Here is a 20643-nt window from a genome sequence, read left to right as displayed (position 1 = left end):
ATACTATATGTATAAGAAATGGCAATGATGAGAAAATAGAAATAATCAGATGTTAAGAGGGCAAAAGGAGATCTGTAACAAGGTTAGCTTTAGCGATATGATTAGAGAAATGGACAAAGGTTCCTTCTTCGCCAGTGTGTTTCGTGAACATATCTATTATTAGCATAGTCTCATTTTAATACAGTCAAGTGTGTGTATCCCTGTAGGTTGTCACCAATCATGAAACAGTTGTAAGCGAGAGTTTGGTTATGTCGCTCAGCCAACTGATGTTCATTAAACATGATCTCTTTTCATGGCTTCCACCAACCCATGAAGAAAGCTTGACTTATTTTTTGCAAAAATGTTCACCAGCTCGTCAATTTGTGTCCCTCTGCAGTGTGGTGCTGAGCAGGAAGTCCACAGTGGGTGTTTTCAGGGATTTTATGTGAAAATAGCTTCCTGCTGCTGCTGCCGAAAATTACATTACGGGCTCTGAGAGAGTGAATCCTACTGTCGTATCTGCTAAAAGCACTTTTTCCCCCACGACTTCACCAAATCAACCAAAGTTCTAAAATGCATTTGTCTTAAGCCACTGCATCAATCTAAGAATTCTGCTGTGTTATTTACATTTTAGAATCAACATAAATGTGAGTGAAGTCGAAAAAAACTAATTAAAAATGAGTTAATGAATACAAGAATCTTGGCGTGATTCATTCAGCGCCATCTTTCACCTCCTGACAGTTTTAAATACTGTGTGATAGAGACAGGAACATAAAATGTGTCCCTCCATATCTCGGATGTTTCCTGTCCTTACACACAAACATGAGCACAGACACACTGTTTTCTCTCCATATTCCCATGTTGACCGAGATGACAGTTGAAACCACTCCCTAACCGGTTGGCTGTCCACAATCATTTCACCCTTGTCAGTCAGATGTCTTCACCTGACTGTCTCTGTCAGTTACCTCTGGGCCGAAGCTGTGTCATTTCATTTCCACGATTTATGTGCATTCTGAACACAGAATGAATGAAAATACATTTGTAGATTTCCCGTCTCCACTTTCGAACAGTTCCTTTCAATCAAAGTTTGTGCCCTCATATAATGAAACTTCTTAAATGTTAGGGCCACTGCTGAAAATCCAATAATGCAAAGACACATTAGAACTTTTGTCATGTAATATAAGACTTAATTTCAGAAATATGGTGAGAAGCCAAGCATGAGATGGGTCTACTAATCATGAGATTAAAGTTGTATTCTTGTTTAAATTAACCATAACTGTTGTTCACTGAAGAATAAAATGGAGGATTGCTGAAACAAATGAGTCACTTTACGGCTCTGCCTCCCCGTCCCGTGTGTCAGTGAAGACTGAGATTTACCGCTTGACACCAGCAACCTGTGTTTTGCTGGCCCCATGTTTGTTGGCACAGCAGATTGGTGGAATCTTAGTCCACCGTAAGCCTCCTGCTGCCGCTGGAAAACATGCCAGTCAAGTAACGTGCTTTCATTTTTTTTTTTTATGTGAACCAACAGCGAGACATACGACAGAAGATACCAACACATTCTATTTCAAATAACATTAAAGCACCAGACTTTTATCTCTTACTGTTTTCTCCTAGAGTTTGAGTTTGAGTTTATTTAAAACAGGGACAATACATATTGATAAACGTTTCACATGTAAATATGTAAGATTATAGCCAATGGCTAATTTCCATCTTTAAAATATATATAAATATATTTGGTCTATTTTTTATTATGCACTACCTAGTTGTAGTACTAGTACCTCAATATTACTGATGCTAACCACCCGACCTTTAATTAATTATTCATCTGGCTTTAGCCTGGTTAAAATACTTGAATATATTCTTGCTTTTCCTTTAGTTCTCTTTGGGTTGCCAAAAAAAATATAGCTTGTTACCCTCGCCGAAGGGGAAGCGAGGGTATTGCAATTGGGTCCGTTTGTTTGTATGTTTGTCTGTTTGCTTGTCTGTCCGAGCGCATAACTCAAAAACTAGGAACCCAATCGACTTGAAAATTTTACACAAGCAAGGTTCTGTCCGTGGCTCGATCCTCCCCGAGAACTGCGTTGATCCGGAACTGGATCCAGATTCTAGAATTATTTTTACATCTGGAATTGTGCCTGTGCTGTAAACTGTCACTTTAAGAGGGAGGGACACGAATGGCATGATGGGAAAAAGAGTCCAGAAGGAGTCTTGTAGTACGTTCCGGAGCAGCAAGCGAGAGCAGGTTTGGCCCCTCTGATCCGGAAGCCCTGTTTACTGTCTTACAAGATTGAATAGTCTTTTGGAGGCGAGGGTCTGCAATCTCTGATTGTCGTTTTCTAGTTTTCTTGCTGTTTCTTTACCATGATTCACTGATTCCATTGCTGAATCGGTTTAAGGATCAAAACACATTCAATGAATATAACAAGCAAAAACAATAAAAAATCATGTGTAGCTAAATACAACTAGCATTGGTTAAATAATTAAAACAAAGCAAAAGGAGAAAACGAGAACTGAAGAGTTGGATTGATAAATATGACATGACAGGAAAGAAGATGAGCGAGGGAGACTAAAGTAAGAGGCCAAATCATGCCCCAGTGGTTCTACTAATCATGAAACAAGGTCACTGTCCTCCAGAGCCAAACTGGCTGTCTCTCTCTCACGCTCGCCTTTTCAGTCAGGTTTAGTATTCTCGGGTCCCAGCTTATGGGATTGCTGTTGAGAAAATCAATAAAGATAGTAATTTACAAAGTAAAATATGAATTAATTCAATAAAATATATATATATATATATATTATGTGTTGTAGCCTGATCATCCCACTTTCATGAAAAACTCCTTTGTTTATTAGGTGTCTTAGACAGCTTCCGTTTGCTTGTGAGCCAAGCAAGTTATTTTCTTAGGTGGATTTGGCGCCTTCATTTATGACTGTTGAACAGCAGCTTTCATTCCAATCAGAGTAACTCCTGGCTCCAAATTTACATATTATTCATTACACACAGCATAAATGAATGTTTTACTTGCAAGTGCGGATGACAAATGATATAAAACACCTGCTGTTTCAGTTTAATTTTCTCAGCCGTGCAATCGGCAAATCTCTCCCTTTCCCACATGCACCCAACACACACAGTTAACGCTGCCTTGACAGAGATTCTCGTGTTTCCTTGCAACCCTTAATTGGCCACATTTCAAAAAGAAGTCAACATTACAGGTTTCAAATGTGATACGGGCCATTTTTTTGTAAAATCTATTCAAGGAATACAGCAGAATGATAGAACCAGGAAAATCAGGCATCATTTTATGCCTGAGGCACAATGCACACAAGCACTACTCAGACATAAGTCCAAGAAAAATTAGGACACTGGGGTGCTAATCAAACATTCTACGGCATTTACCTTAAGCGCATGTCTATTTAAGTTGCAAAAAGTATTTTTTCTTCTTCAAAGCTGCTAATATTTAACTGACTCAGAGGAGAACAAAAAACAAAGAATCAACTGGACCCTTGAGTTTCAGAACTGAAGGAAGCCTCTTTGGATGAGAGATGAAATCTATTCAATCAAACTTGAATAAGTCCAGTTGATTCTTTGTTTGTTGTTTTATCTTCTTTGTCATTTACCATGACCAGGGTGACTGAGAGCCTACACAAACTTGGCACTGCTCTTAATGTTAACCTATGACTAATCAGACCTATTTACTTTCAGTTTGGTTCACCTTTCTGTCATTTATCATCGTGGGTTATAACTTGTCCTTACATAATGTGCTCTTGAATAACTTTTCCTGTCCCTGTATCAAAGGTGTGTTGTCTACTATTGACTGAAACATATTTCGCATGCGAGAAACATGATTATTAAAGGTGGGAGGGAGGAGTATGAAGTGAGATGTGCCAGTATTGTTCACAGGCCTTTAAAAAAAATGTCACCCGTATCATGAAACAGGAGCCACAGAGGGGGCGATATTAGCATGATATTTGTCTCTGTATATGCCTGTCTGTGTCTTGGGGCCATTTTGCTAATAGTGTACAGCTGTTCTGAAACAGGAAATCTAATCAGGTTGTAATGAGATCCGGGTATAAAGGATTCATAGGCTGGAGCTCTGCACTAGGTGCTTTGTTTATGTATGTATGTTAGTATATACAAAGCGACTGTATAATTACATTGATATGTACATTACATGCTCAAGTTGCATTAGTCATGCAGTCATCGCAATTATTGAATTTGAGGAGGTGCATCTGGGTTATACAAGAGGAAAATACATAATTCTTCTCCAGATCTGTTTTTATTTAACTCGGTTTTCTTCTTTCCTCTGTATTCTTTGTTTATTCACAGCAGTGACTGTGTACATGCTGAGAAGGAGGATCTGCAAAGATAATCTCCCACTTTCTTCTCCTCTTCCCACCTGTGGCAATGATGCATTAGTATTCACCCTCCAGAACCACACAACATCCTGCCCAAGGAGGTGTCTGTGTTTATTTTGCTGGTTCCAGGTATTGCTGCATGCAGGACTCTGAATACTGCCTGTTTGTATTCTGGTCAAACCTTAATGATCACTTCCCAGTTCCATTTTGAAATTAGAATTTGTAGTTGATGCTTTAATTAGAAAAATGAATAAACAGAGAGAACATCATAATTTTTCATATTCTGTTCTCAATAAATATATTGGTTCCCAAATAATTTCATAGTTCAGATGACAAGGGCCATGCTCACTAAAACTTCAATATGGTTGTTCTTATTAAGAGTCTATTCAATTCATTTTTACCTCTGGCATCACTAGAGCATTAAAAAATAAAATTACTTTGGGTCTCATATCCACAAATAGTTTTCTACTCTTCAAGTACGTTCATTGAAAATAGAAATATTCCACTTTTATCTCTGCTCCCATACTTTATATAGGTTAAAGTGAAATATGTTGGACTTATTTTGCAGTCTTAAAAAATGTAAACCCGTCTTCGTGTTAATGGGTACTGCAAAGGAAAGTATAGCGTAACAGCATTATTAAGACAAGTGTTCTTTGGACTGGTCACAATACAATGTGCAGTTTTATGACACAACACGATGCTACAAATGTCACAGGTCCTGAAGGAGAGTGTCATTTTCATTCTGGTTGCAGGATTGTTCGCACTCTCTATTGCCTATGCCAATTGTCATTTTGGAGAATTTAGCATTAAATCGGTGTGTCCTCACATCCACCAACCATGCATAACCATCACAGCTGAGGACCTCCACTATTGAAGACTTCTCATGCACAAATATAATGGTACACTTCACGAATTTTGGCAGAAACCGTCTCTGGGGAAGTCATCTTGCCACCCTCAAAAGGGTCTTGATATGAAAACAGTTTGTTATTGGAAATTGCTCATTTCTGATGGGATCTTTCTATTTGGAGAAGTGTTTTCTTCGTGGATATGTCCCGCTTCACACTTTGCCAGACAGCTGGTAAACAGATTTTATTATGTTTGCTGATGTCAACATTATGACGAGAGGGTGGGATGGTGCCGTTGATGTTTTGTGTGTGGGCTGTGTAAGTGGAAAGAACACAGAGAAACCCTGAATAGATCCTTCGGCCAATTACTATGCATATTCTTCATCACTTCATGTTATAGCATGAAATGCACACATGACATGTCACCCATTGAGCATGACTGGGATATCCATCAATATATTTTAGGTTGAATTTACAGTACTTAATGTATTTGTTGATACATCCAGTATCAGAAAACATCTGTCTGATGCATGCAAGTGATGGTATTTCCTGGTTAGCTAAACGCATACACTTTGTACACTTTTCACACACAGGCACATTTTTATACAAGTCAATATTTGCACAGCAGCACAAGAGCCAGTCATGTTCTGTAAACTTTAGCCACTCACACTAACTGGTTTCCAGCTCTTTTCTCTTGATGATGTATGTAACTACATTCAAATATGAATTGACATGGGATAAAAAAAAAAAATGCACATCTTTCCAATATCAACCTTTCCTACTGCATATTGCTTCCACAGGGACCCCTTGTTTGTACTATTTCTGGGTGTTTCATTAAACACCATGATCATAGCCTATCATTTTAGTTGTGCATTCCTAGCAGTATTAGAAAGTGCCTTACATTTACCAGCCGTGGGTTATGTGCTCGGTGGGATGTATGGAGTTCCTGGAGTTGTGGTAACTGTTGAGGTGAACTTCCTAGCTAGACTGTTTATTTCTAGTAACTCATAATGAGGCAGCCATAGCTAAACGTTACTGTCATTTAATGAACTTTCCAAACCAGTTAGGAGACAAATAGGGAACATTCCTGCACAGCCCTGCTCTCGCCCCCTGTCTCACCAGCTTTATGATCAATGCGAGCAGCAGACAAATAGCACCAAAGCTTCCCCCGGTCTTTCACAGACAGAGGTTGTTGCATGCTGCCGTGGTGCTTTGTCTTTTTTTTTTTCCGCGCATATTTACTTCATCCTCAATTTCATCTTTGTCCCTGCGTTTGTCTTGTTTGTGTTCATTGATTGATGTTATGATAATTACAAGTACAACTGTGCCGCAGGCACTTTTGTGTTCTCTCACACTGAGACAGCGTTCTCACAATGATTAAAGAAAACCAGCATTCATCTAGTTGATACTTTTCTACTTTCTATTGTGTTCAATAAATGGTCGAAATGAGGACGTTTATCATGTGGATGTGTGTCAAAATACAGGTAAATAGTGAGAGATTGCATTTAGAAGTTCAGGACAATTCCCACGTAAGAGCACTGCTGCACCGTGCTGCCAGAAGATTTCAGCTTCGTATTATTCTCCAAGTTGCTAAAAAGAGTGAGATTTACAGTAAAACAACGATTTGGATGACTTTGAATATCACAGAAACCAACTAGGATTCATCCTTGAGGGTAGATATCCAGTTTGTATCTGAGTGCAAAATGTCTCCTCGAGGAGGAAACACATTCACCTGTCTTCGTGAACATCATCATTCTGTGCAGATACATTTATGAGCCCCACACATAGCTTTGATCCCGAACAAGGAATTGTGTTCAACAACGTTCATTGGTCCTTGAGGGACTTAAATGCTAGAAATATTTCTGTTCATCTTCAAATGCCTACAGAGAAACTGCCACAGAGCAACAATGGCACTGTGTTTCGCACACAAGTGGTTCACATTTAGTTGTATTACTTCCCAACGAGATTAATGTTGATCATAAAATGTTACGGGAATAATCATCTTCATTGTCCGCATGAACTGAGATGACAAGACTTACAGGTGTAAGAGAGGGAAACAGAGTAAAATACATTATTAGCTGCTTTAAAAAAACTGTAAGCCTGTCAAATCTGACTTTTCTGGCACAAAATTGCCTGCATTGATTCAGCTTGTGATTCTGTCTCAGCTTTGCACTGATTAGAGCTCTCTGATTCGATGTAGCTGTAGCTTGGACATTAATCCTGGCACAGGGATTTGGCACATCTTAACACCCTGTGTGTTGGTGTATGTGTTTGTGTTTGCAGTTGCAGTGATTTGTTTGAAGGCTTTTATCTTCAGGAAAGCTGTGAATGTGGATTTTGAACTTGGCGACTTACAAAGAATCAAGTTTCCACAACATATCTCATTCCACATGTGCTCCAAATGTTTGTTATTGCATTCTTGTAACACATGTGCACAATCTTTATTTATACTGGGACCTCTGTTTGTCATATTCAAAGCCTTGAGCATGCAGTCTTCATGTGTCAGGCATGTGTGATATTAACCCATTCTTTTGTCCGCTCAGCCACTGACTATGAGTCCCATGGGAGCTCTCAGGGGGAAGGAGATGGATGACACACTAACAGGAAAGCGCTGCACTCTCCCTCAGGCCAGATCCGTTAAAAATGATTTGGTGCTAAACTATCAATAAATGCACAGATATTACACACACATAGTCTATCAGGGATGGGATTTTTGTACATTATTGGAATTTGACTAAATAATTATTTTCTGCCCACAAATACATGTATCTATCAATACACACACTCACACTGCACACTGAGGTCACTGCCAAACGTCACACTCTGCTTGAAAGTTATCCCTTGGGTGTTCACTAACAACTGTGACAAAGTAGTGCTCCGCTATGTAAATGTGTTTCCTCATCTGTGGAATGAGGAAACACCCCCCAGTACCCCAGTATTGATTTAAGTCCATACAGGCCAATCGCAGCACCACTACTATCCTTGTTCTGCAAACATCTGCCATGCAGAGGACTCCGGATATGTAATGAATGAAAGGTTTCTTTAGGCAGATCCATACCATCGTGGTGATTGGGTTAATGTGTTCCTCTGAGCCATAATGTGTGCAGCCTCTTATTTTGCCACGTCATTCGTCTGCTGCATTGATTAGAGCTTCATCGAACGAAACGCAAGCTCTGTAGCCATCAGATTTGAGTGCATAAGAAATATGATCTAGGCTCGCATTTGACTGCACGCACTCTGGCTGTGTCCATTTATATGTATTTTGCTTGTGATAATATATTATACGTTTCTGAAAGAATTCCGTAGACTATTGATGCATGCATTTTTAATTGCCAGGCCTGTATGGGAGTTGGAGGAAGAGGCCTCTGGACACAGTCTGAGCTTTCCTTCCCCACTTTGTCTTTTTTCATCTCTCTGCATTAGTCAGAGTTGGTTTTGATGACCTTCATTGGGAAATAGATATAATTCTAACAGCAATGATATGTCACTGGGATCAGATTGTTGCAGGAGAATGTCAGAATAATACAACCCATACTGCACACCATCATTAAACACCATGGATGTTCTTGGCCATTGGTAAACATCTTATCACCGATGACTCAAAATGTAGAGCTGGTTAGGGTAAGAAGGCTTTGGGGTAAATTAACCATTATTTTTTCCATGTTTTTTTTTTATTTAAAACATTTTCCATGCAGCAACATAATGCTACAGTAGGTCTTGACTGAGTCGGCATTGTGTAGATTTCCTCGCCAGAAAAATTGTACTCCCCAGCAGCAAGGATCCTTTGACCAGAGCTGGCAGTTCAACACTGGCATCCTTTTCTTTTTGGATGGCACAGGCTTAACCACGAGATGTTGCCAGAGACATTTCCAACAGTATTGAGTTGCCACAGTGTGCCTCTGATTTATAATCATGAAAATTAGCCCCAGGATAAAATGCTTATTTCCCTTTTTGATTCGATCACAATACTGGAATAATGATTGAATAATCAGCCAATAGGTCAGTCTTATGTTAACTGAAAGATATCGACACACATAACTGTTAGATAGCATGACCAGCCATAAAAATAAATGCTGTTTTGTTGTTTGGAGGAAGATGACCAAATTAATTAGTTAGAAAGAAATTCAACATTCTCTTGGCATGACAACTTCGGCAGTTGAGAGCTTTTTTTTCTAGCTCCAAATAATGACATTGCTGTCCAACATGGAAAGCAGGCACAGAAATGGAATGCTGTTAGTCTCTCTTTTAATGGGCAACTACAGTAAAAGTTAACTTTATGCTCCACATTAATTTGTCTTTTTGTGTCATGAAGTTGAATAATACTTGCAATCACTTGCCTCTTTTGAAGATAAAGTATTATATTACCTCTAGTACTGTCCTCCAGGATAGAATAGAAAATTTATGTGCATAGCAGAAAAGGATATTTGTATATACTGTACATATCCATGCTTATTGTATTTCATGTATTGCACATATTTATGTGGGATGAGATGGTGGTCAGTGAGGTGTCTGTCCTCAATGTCTTGTGCCATGAGCCTGACAGCGGCTTGAAGAAAGCTCGTCTGGAAGCCGTCCTTGTGAGTGCTGATGCTCACAGGTCTGCTCTGTCTCAGGTTGTAGCCTGAGTCCACCCACTTATAGAGCAAGAGCTGCACGGCTGCAGCGATTCCTCTCAGCCAGAGTGGTGTTACCATAAGAAACCTCTGTAAACTGAGTGGCTGATGTCTTAGTCTGGCCTTCTTCAGCAGCCTGCTGAAGTACAGTTTGTACAGTACTGCTGAGATACATATTCTTTGCAGTAGCTGTAGTGTTTCTTGCCCCACTGAGGTCTGCTATAAATTGTCTTCCCCATTGTCATCCGCAGAGGATGGTCATCTGCATACTTAATTCCCGTTTTATTGTCCTGATTGGAGGAACAGTCATATGTGCTGTGCTGACTGTGAGCTCTACAGATACCTTCTTTCCCCATCCTCAGTACATATGACCCAACTGTGAGGAGATCCAGATATGGCCCAGTTTTTGGTAGTCCGAGTCCAGCAGGTTGGCCGTCGGTTTTGTCCACCTGATTGTATTAAATGCAGATATGTAATCCAGAAATAATATTCATACATATTGAATATGTCTGAGTATTGTTGCTCTGTGCAGGCCTTAAGATCGACCACATCTGACAACTTAACCTATATGTTACATTATATTTTACTTGATAAGCAATTATGCAATTGTGTGTTTTCTTTCAGGGAAATGTGATTTTAACAGAGTATGAAAGTGTCATTTTCATACATCCATCAACTTTAAAAATTAATAATGACAATTTAAGTCAGTTTTCTTCTGCCCAATATTCTTAATGCATTTTTCATGTTCAACTGAACTATATAGGCTGTAGCCTATACGGCTAACTTTGTCAGAAGAAGATTAACCCCCTAGTCAAGTCGCCAGTTCATCGCAGGGCCACAGATTGACAAACAGCCATTGACATTTACACCTACAGGCAGTTTAGAGTCACCAATTGACTTGTGTTGCATGATTTTTGGTGGTGGGAGGAAGCCAAAGCAGGCAAATATTATGGATATGCTGGCATCCTCTGTATGACAAAGTTAACGCCTATATTGATATGGCTGAATTATGTCATTATTCCACACAGTGTCTAATGCTGCTATGGGCGGAGTGAGCATGAAACCATGTAATCATGCAGATTATTTAACTACACTTTCCAAATTTTCTTCTTTCTCAGTTATTTCTTGCTTATTAAGACACTAGGTTAATTTTACTGTAGAAAGAAAAATAACTTTTCCTCTTTCTGGTTGTCTGTGTGATCTGGAAATGAGATGAGGACAGCTGAGGAGTTAGAGTTGCAATAAAGGAAAAAAAGAATTACGAGTTCCAGACAGCGAGGAAGAAAAGGGAAGCAAATGAGATAGAAGAGGCAGGAAGTAGTGCGCAGTTTGAACGAGATAGCAAAACTTTGTTGATGGTAACAGGCTGGTGACCAGATGGAGTTTGTCATGGAGAGAGAGGGAAATGGTTAAGAGATGGAGGCTGATGTGGCTGTCTGTAATGCGATATGGCAGATGTGATTTTATTTTTAGGACACAAGGCCCCAGAACGATAGGTTTTATAGGGTTTTGAGTGGGTTGATCTTTTTAAATATTCAACTTCAATGAAATATGGAGCATGACTCTGGGCTGTTTGGAATTCATAAGTCTGTTTGGCAGGACTGGCCCTGCATAGTGAGAACTGTCAGAGTTGGCCTAAGTGTTAAACACAAGTGCTCAGCTGCCAGCGTTGACAATAGCAAAAAAAGAAAATATATATATGCATTTGTCTGTGGTACGTGCCGTATATATGTGTATGAGGACAAGCCCACGAATGGCATGTACCACCGACAAAGTGAAGCGGAAGCCGACATGGGAAAATCATACCAGTGGCTGGAGGCAGGACTGAAAGACAGTGCTGGGTCTCAGAAGGATATGGCTCCAGAATGCTTATTAGTTCTCAGCTGTTCTCTGTAATCCACTGCAGTCTGTGTACACATGTACATGGCTGCAGTCTATTGGCTGAGCGCCATGCCTATTATGTTGACTTCTCCTCTCTTAACCAGTCCATTAATTACTGTAACTGACTGATTGGAGGCTAAAACAAAACAAAAAAATATTCTGTCTTTCTGTCTGGACTTTGCAGAATTTGTGAGCGTATTGCAGCTTGTGGAGGTGGGTGAAAGATCAATATTTTACTCTGTGTGACAGGTGTACTCTCCTGGAGAAGGCGGCTGTGAGAAACCCTTAGTTAGTGTGAAGCCACAGAGGGCAAATACATATGCATTAGCCAAGAACTGCAGGGGGAATATTTACCAGCAGTAACCACATAAACAACAACAGGTAGCAGAGCCTGAAACCAAGACATGTTTAATTCATGCTAGAGGGAGCAGGCCACATTGGCCGTACATCTGTATCATTGAAATAGTCGCTGTTCATTGTACTGTGTGTGTGTGTGTGTTTGTCAGGCTTTCTCGCTTTGTTGCGTTTGTCTCATGCCTGTTTTACGAACACGTGACTGTGTGTGGGAGAGTGAGAGAATGGGAATAGAGACAGACACTCCAGGAAGTGATGCTGTCCCCGTATGAGGAAACATTCTCAGTCCATTACCCTGCATGTGGATATAATTAGAGTAAAGCAGGAGTAAGAGCCTGTGCTGCTGCAACCATCTGCCAGGTGTAGTTCCACTTTGTAATAGAGGCAGACGTTATTTGTTCATATTATAAGGCTCCTGTCTCTTTTTAGCTGGCTTTGCCCCATTTATTACATATCCTGTTTTTTGCATTCTCACTAATCTCGTCCTGAGGAACAGCATGTTTTCGGTATACGAAGGCTTTTAACAACTTGCAGGCTTGTGAAACTAATTTACAGCGTTAAAAGTATTTATTTTTGGGATATGCACGTAAGCTCGTATCCAAAGTTCATCCAACACTTTCCCTCCAAAGGTCAGGCATGTGATTATATATCATTTTGCATGGTGCTTATAATGAGCAATGCTTTGCTATAACAATGGATGTGTCTGCGTTTGTTCTCTCGGCAAGATTCAAACCTTCAAATGTGCAAAAATGTTGTCTATATTTATTTTATTGGAGGTTGACTTTCTGTCAGTCGCCTCATGAAAGTACTACTCGGATCAATGTGTCACAATTGCAGTGCTTTTGACAACATGGAAAATGTATCTCCAAGCATCGACTGTTGCTTGTTGGAGTTTGCGGTTCACACAAACTGGAACTTTGCGTTTCTTATTTTGATTGTCTTCTCACGACAGCGTCGTGTGCAATGTGAGCCAGTGCTGTCTCTAGGGCAGCAGTACTAGTGGCAGGGAACCAGAATCTCTTTTGAGGCATTGTTAGATGCACCAAGGTGTGCTAATGCGATGTCACGCTTGACTGCAGCTAACAGTGGCTAGGGTTCACGCTGAACAGAAGAAGACTGTAGGGACATCCGGCTCAACCTTTTCACATCCTTCATGTCACCCTTTTTGGTTTGGAGCTGCAAAGCACCTTGTCATGTACGCTTGATTTTAATAAGGCTCAATCATGTCTGCCTAAGTGTGGCAGAGGAAGCATGTTGTGTCTCCGTGTGTGCACATTTGCACTAGTGCAAATACCTATCCAATGACCAGTGCTATTTCTGTTGGTATGGATTGGATTGTAGGTGAGTCATAGACTGTGCCCTATAAATGCCACACAACTGCTTCCCTTTCCCCTAAACCGTAGGACTTCCCGTCCATGCTCGGACTGCGCCCAAGGCAGATGGCTATTATTATTATCTTATGGCTGATTGCCATCGTGGTGACTTAATTTTACACTGAAATTCAAGCTACTTTTATTTCCCCAGTTCCTAATGGAAGTGATGATTTTGAAAGATCTACACTGTTATTATTACATATTCAATTTATGATATTAAACAAAACAAAAAGGCAGCAACGGGTTCATTATAATCATCTTTAAATAATCCACAGACGTCCTCTAGTTTCCTTTTTTCTCTATCATTAATTCTTCCTGTCTTTAATGTGCTCAATGCTTTTAATCTAGTCCAAATTACAATCATTTTCTTCAACTAATGCCACTGTCTTTTGTCTGTTTGTTCTGCCCATCTTGTCATCTTCTTCTTCATCATCATCCCACTTCCTCCACAGCTGTGCTTCTTCCACTGTCCTTTCATCGTTTGACATTTTTCCTCATTTTTAACCCTACGTGCTGTTTTGCTGTGTGACAAAGAAGTTAGACAGATGGCCTTTATGCACACACACACACACACAAGTTGCATTCAATGATTAAGGGACAAACCTTCCATTAATGGGTTTCACCAGGTAATGATCCTCAATTATAGCAAGTCTATAATGAACACTTGCAAACAGACACGCTGTCTGTTAGCTTTTACCTTTTAGCAGACTCACTGGGATATCGATTACATTTGCGAAACCATAAATTTTCTAAACTTAAATGTAATACGTCTTTCTATGAAGACAAGTACAAATGCATTAAATTATTGTTTTGCACAGTGCAGTGTCATGTTGACAAAACGATGACTGGGAATCGGTCACCTGACCATACTAGCTGTCATAAATGATCAGCCAATTGTTCGGGGATTGTGTGTCTTGCCTTTCCCCATGTCCAGGTTAGGTCAGTCTGGGTGTTTTGTTTTGTTTTTCTGTCATGTATTGTCTCCCTTTTTGATAATTGTTCTTTTCTTAGGTAGTTGAAAAGCAGCTGCATGCCACTGGGCCACTGAGCAGGGTTAGGGTGATGATGATGATGATGATCCAGATAGTGGTAGCGTTTTGTAGATCAGGTTTTTCCATGACATTCTTTGGTCCCGGGGTTTCGTCTAGAAGTGGTTGAGCCCAACACCCACATTTTCATTCACACCATGATGTTTGATGCAGGAAGGATCTGGCATTAAGGTCGTCAAATAGGATGAGAGATGTAGACGGTCATAATCTCACATTAGAAGTGACCCCAGAATTAAAAGAGACCATGTGGCCTGTTCCGGATCGATAGGATACTAGATGTGGACCCTGTGGGAGGTTCTATTGGAGCCAGGATTGGTTTCCGACTGAAAATAAAATTTCCTACACGCATGTTTTATCAGGTCCTTTCACCTCCAAGAGGTGAGTGTAGTTCCCTTCGCTGAGTGATGCTATTGAGGCAAATCTGGTTTATTGGCATTTATGTATATGTTGTAGATTATTTTGAAATAATGGGAAATATTAATGTAACACCTTGGGTGAGGTTTGTTTTCCCCCCACTATATTTTGACACATTTTGGGCTCAATGATTGATCAAGAAAATAGCTTAATGTTAGATTGATTGACAATAAAAGTGAATTACACACATTCTTACCATAAAAGCAGACTATTGAACAGACTTAACAATCAATCTTCCTTTTTACAAATTGCTGTAGCCCTTTATCGGAATTTTCTGATATTTAATTGACTTGAGGATTGACCTAAACAAATTGCTGACTTTGACCATTAATTATTGGTAAAGGGATTGTCCTTACAGAGAGAGTACCGTACCTGCTTTGTCTGGAAGACCACTCAATGTTCTTTACAACACAAGCCAGCAGTCGCCATTCAGTGCACATACAGCCATCGGGCATCAAAGTGGAGTTCAGTGTTGTGTTCAAAGACAAGCTGACATGTAATCATTAGTTTCCTTCTGAGTTGAAAATGAGTTTTCAAAACTTTAAATTCCATGTGTTTTGCCTTTACTGTATTTGACCTGATTCTTGAGCAGTAACATGGTCCCAAATGGTACACAGAAGTGTCATCATAAAACAGAATATGCGGCACGCCATCATGCCGGCTAGCTGTGCCATGATTTATGGCATGTGTTTGATCTTTTTTTTAATTCAGCTTGTCCTGTCAGTCACTCTGCAGATGGAAAAAGCCACTTCACTGTTGATGTCTTTGTGAGTCCACATGACTCCTCTCTTCTTAAAGTGATCAAATATTGCAAACTTCAGTGAGAGTGAAGAGAAGGGGAGGGGGGTTGAGAGATGAGAGGAATAGCTCATCTGCATCTGTATTTGATGTGGCAAATGCAAATGGGCCAAATGATCTGACAAGAGGAAAATATAAATTCCTTTCCGCAACTATTTGCAGACGGAAGAAAGGACTGCTCTTTTTTTTAATATAAATACAGTGAAGTGGCCAGACCTGTTCAAATTCTCGCTAAATAGCATTCCACCGGACATTTCATAAAACGCCATGGCTGCATTTCTTAATTCCTGATAGTATTGTCAACCTGCAGTCTGTTTTGTTTGAGATTTTCCTCGTCTGCAGAAGAGCCGGTGTCAGTAGCCGGTTTAAAGGCTGTGGGCTGCGAGGCTTACAGTTTAAAGACACGTTCTTTGAGAAAGTTGAGAGCAAGACGATACACAGCAAGCTCTGTCTGACAAGCTCTTTTATCATTATTTTTTCAACCACTTTCCGTTTCCAGTGTGCCGCCAGCACTATAAAATACAGCAGCAGACTGTGAAAGACTGGTACTTTCACCAGATATGTATTGTTTTCATGTTTAACAGGCAATTAGAAAATATAATTCTGCGTTCTTTTCTCGTGTATTGACTGTTCTCCAATCTCTTACCAGCTCTTCATGTAGATGAGATCATTGTCAACAATACTGGCAGGCTGTCTTGCAGTATAGAGACTTACTGAGGCCGACTGCCTGCATGCTTACAAACTGGAAAAACTCAACCAGAAGTGGGGGGGGGAACCACATACAATGTGAACACCATTCTCCTGACAGAATGAAGGAATACCATTTCATACTATAAGATGGGGACAGTTTTCCAATCGACTGCCATCACACCGGTGTGTAAAGATCAACTGCTGTGTAACAGAAAATCAATAGAGGAGTGTGATATTTTGAACAAGAAACATCCAAAACCTTTCCCAAAACTTGTGAAAAAATAGTTTCTGTCAGTGTATGTATATTCTACCTAAAAGTCCTCTGTCCGCCAGAAGTGGACAAGTAATTATTAATGAATGACAAATTATTCTGGTAGAACAATGCTGGTGACGCCAACTACTGCTGCTTTATTACAGCTTTCTTTATTAATTTTTAACAAAAGACATACCAAAGAAGAACATGTTAACAACTTGGTTTCATTATAACTGTATGTCCATTACTCAAAAACACCCTTGAACTCGCCCACATCCAGGTCGAAAACATCAGGCATTGCAGTGAGCCAGTCGCTGCACACAAAGACAACAACACCAGCCCGTACAGGAGCTCACACAATATAAGTTGGGAGAAGAAGAAAAGAGAAAAAAATAAAATAACAAACTTTCAGTACAACCTCAGGAAGCAGAGTCAATAACAGAAAAGACTGCCAATTTTCCTTACATTTATTAATAGAGCCATTTAGTAAAAATCAAAGTTTTTTCAGCCTTAAATTAAAAAGTACTTCCTTCATCCACAAATCATGGGATGGCGGGGTGGGCAAGCTCCCACAGTAAAATAAGCCTACGAGCCAACAGAGTAGTAATGGTCAAGGTCTGTTTGAGGGGATTCAATAAAATTGTGTTAGGAGGGATGCCAAAAATGGCTGAAAGCGAGTTAGGAGGAATGGTCTGGCCATATGCTTTATTTAAGTGTAGCAAAAAATCTCCCTCCAAAATGCACTTAGTTTAGGGCAACCCCAAAACATGTGGACACGGTTTGCGGGTGATTCCCCACACCTGTTGCAAATGTCACGAACTGCTGGATACATTTGAGATTATCTTGTATTTGTGGATTTTATGGAATACCTTTACACTGGATCAAGGCATGATGGGCACAAATTGAGGATGAATTAATTAATTTCAAGGCTGTACCCCACTGCTGTTCAGAGCTAGTCTCCAACTGCTGCTGCTTGTCCCAACCTCAAAGGTCTGACAATGGCAACAGATAGAAGTGTGCTCACCAGATCTCTACACAGCCTTCTCTGAAGCGCCGCTCGCCTAATGGCTCGAGACAGTTTGTGTGAATTTAATAAATGGCTAAATCGATCTCTGTCAACTAACAGTGGTGTGGCAGATGCTATAATGTTTAAAACTCTTACTCTAGAGTAAGTCATCAACACTCAAAATGGAAAGTCTTTCTCTGGGGTTGACAATCATCAAATTTAAGCGAGACATGCTCACGTTACAGTAAGTATCTGATTTCTATCTTTCTATCTAAATCTGAACTAAAAAAAGACTCTGCTCTTATTCCGAACAGCTGTGTTCAATTAGGTGTGTTTTTTTTTACACTTCAGATTATGGTCATCCTCTAAAACCAACGTCTGTTCTTGGTTAAAGGAGTACGACTTGTAAGATCAGAGATGTTTTACATCTCTTAGACATGTTTTACCACAGAGACGGAGGTATGTGTTGAGAAATTGGCGGAGCTTCAAAGGAAGGGGCAGCAAGTTGTCACAGGCGGGTAAAGTTAGAAGAAATTGAACTTGCCAGGACTTTGATCATGTTCACCACTGAAGGCCAGGTGGATGGGGGGGGGATCACTTTCGGATAAGAGGTTATATTGAAGTCTAGGTTTTTCATCTCTTTTTTTATTGTTATAGCGAGAGTTTTCATGAATATATGTTTTGCCATATATATATATACCCATCTCATCAAAGATTTAAGCAGGGCAGATGAGAGCCAAATCTTCAATCATAAAATAAAGATAAATTCCAGTGCATTAAATTCATGATAATACTGTTTAGAATTGTCCTGTCAACCGCTACCTGGGTTTGTACCTCTGCAGGAAAGGTGTGTTTATGGACCCTATTTTCATTTCGTTGTACGACGTACAATGACAATAAAATATTTCTATTCTATTCTATTCTTTAAAGAGCAGATAGAAACAAGTAAGACTACAAAGACGGGAAAAGCTCTGGTTAGTGTCCAGAAGCAGCAGCAAATCGTACTCATTAACTCTAGTTAAAGTTAAAAAACAATGTGTCGGCGTTTGTGTGAACGTTGTCTCTCTTGGCTTAATTTTGCATTTGTTTCCTTGATGTCTGATACTTTTCTTTCTTTCTTTCATCCTTGTTTATTTGTCAGAGGTTGCGTTCAGGGACGTTTTTCATCATTCGTCAATGCGGACCATAAAACACACTGTCATGACTGACTGGCTACGCTCCAAACTCATTAACAATTGGCCGACAGAGCGGGTCGCTCTGTTCTGCTCGGTTGTGTTTGGCTCCTGTTTGCCAGACTAATGCGCAGGAAACTTTAAATGCGATGGTGGCGTTCCTCGCACCGCTCCTTTCAGCCTCTCGCTCAAGGTCACATGAATATGGATTTACCCTCTCCTTCCAGTGCACACATACTGATGAAGAAGTGTCGGATCTACTCAAAGGGATTATAATTCAGAACGCAGGTCTGATCTGGGCTGGTGCTCTGTTCCACTGTCTGTCGCCGTGTGTTTTAAGTCAGAAGCCAGAGGGGAGGGTGAGAGAATGAGGGAAGACAGTGGAAAATGAGACCGATGAAGAGAACGACTCTGCAGGAGCGCAGAGCTGAGATGGAGAGTGGGAGGAAGAAGAATGAATGATAATGGTGGCATCAGGAGAGGTGGAGCTGGGGGGTGCCATGTTTGAGAAAAGGGTAAGAGATTAGGAGATTGGAAAATGGCAACGCACAGCGTTAAGTTTCTGTTGTGGTTAATCAGCCGCATCCATTCCTTCACATCGAACTCACTGCATGCCACAGTCTGCTGCAGAGATTTCCATCTCATCAGTGTTTGTATTTGTAGTTTACACTTCCATGGTGTGTGTATTTGTGTGTGTATTTACCCAGACTAACACTGAGCTCATTTGAATACGTGTTTGCGGCGGGTGAATGCTTGCTAAGGCATGTCTTGTTTCTGATGTTACCTGATGAGTTCTGCTCTCCAGTCATTTTGAGTTTTGCTGCAGGATGACTAATGCTGGGTCTTGCTTGTGTTTTTCTAACCTTTCTTCCATCTCTCTTTCATGCTGTTTCAATTCTGTGTGCTCCCACTAGTTCCAGCTGCTACTCATCTGCTTTTTCTCTCTCTCTCTCTCTGATTCCATATTCTCACAGTTGTGTTAACTCCTTTGTTTCTTTATTTTCCACTCAGAAAACAACCGGACACCTTTACAAAGGTCTCGCTCTCGGCAGAATATAAATGTGGGTTCAGCGGTGGTGAAAACTCCCCATGCCAACAAGGCCAATAAGCAGTCTGAGGGCCATCAGTCTGCTGCCTGCTCTGAGTCGGGTCGCCGATGCAGGAACCCGCCGGGGGTCAGCTCCTGGCTGGGCAGCGAGAGGCTGATAGAAAGAGAGATGGTAAAACCCCCTGAGAAAGTGAAAGAGATTGAAGTTGAAGCAGTGCCCCCATTGCCCGTCACTGGTGCTGCACTCGGCGGCTGTAGCACGAACGAGGAGAACGAGGATGTAGAGGTTCTCCTGGCGAAACTCAGGGCCTTGTGAGGTTTGTCCACATGAGCACGATACCTCTGAAAAGAAACATATATAGATTGCACAGCATATACCGTATAAAAAATCATTTTCTGTAAGAAATTTAAGGCAGATTACTAGGACGAACTCGCTCGCAGCTGAATGTTCTCAGAGATTAAACTGATATTCAATTCATTATTCAGTTCATTACGAACTAATTCAACTAACAGAAAACTGCAATAAATGTATGCTTTTTTCATATATATATATATATATACATCTCATCTGTAACTTTTATTTAAACCTCAAGTTACACATTATTTTCAAAAATACTTATTTTCTTTCTGTCTTTCATTCCTTGTGTGTTGATTAATGATTATCTTTATATATATAATTCAAATAAATTCAATTGATTGTATGTACAATTCTAAAAAGATAAATAAATAATATAAGTAAATGCATACATTATTTCCAGGTTCTGCCATGTGATTGAAAATGGATCATTAAAGTAATTAGATGTGATTTTAGTCCA

General features: G+C 40.2%; 1 protein-coding gene across 1 annotated transcript in view; it reads left to right on the top strand.

The window, feature by feature from the left end:
• The window catches only part of LOC137903367 (protein diaphanous homolog 3-like), a 102110-nt gene extending 81966 nt beyond the window's left edge, over nt 1-20144 (top strand). The window contains exon 28 of the mRNA XM_068747556.1: nt 19792-20144. Coding sequence (XP_068603657.1) covers nt 19792-20144 — 353 coding nt within the window. The remainder of the gene's footprint in view (nt 1-19791) is intronic.
• The last annotated feature ends 499 nt before the right edge of the window (nt 20145-20643 follow it).

The sequence above is a fragment of the Brachionichthys hirsutus genome, chromosome 1, assembly GCF_040956055.1.
Source record: "Brachionichthys hirsutus isolate HB-005 chromosome 1, CSIRO-AGI_Bhir_v1, whole genome shotgun sequence".
NCBI lineage: Eukaryota > Metazoa > Chordata > Actinopteri > Lophiiformes > Brachionichthyidae > Brachionichthys > Brachionichthys hirsutus.
This window is presented reverse-complemented; position numbering and strand designations above follow the sequence as displayed.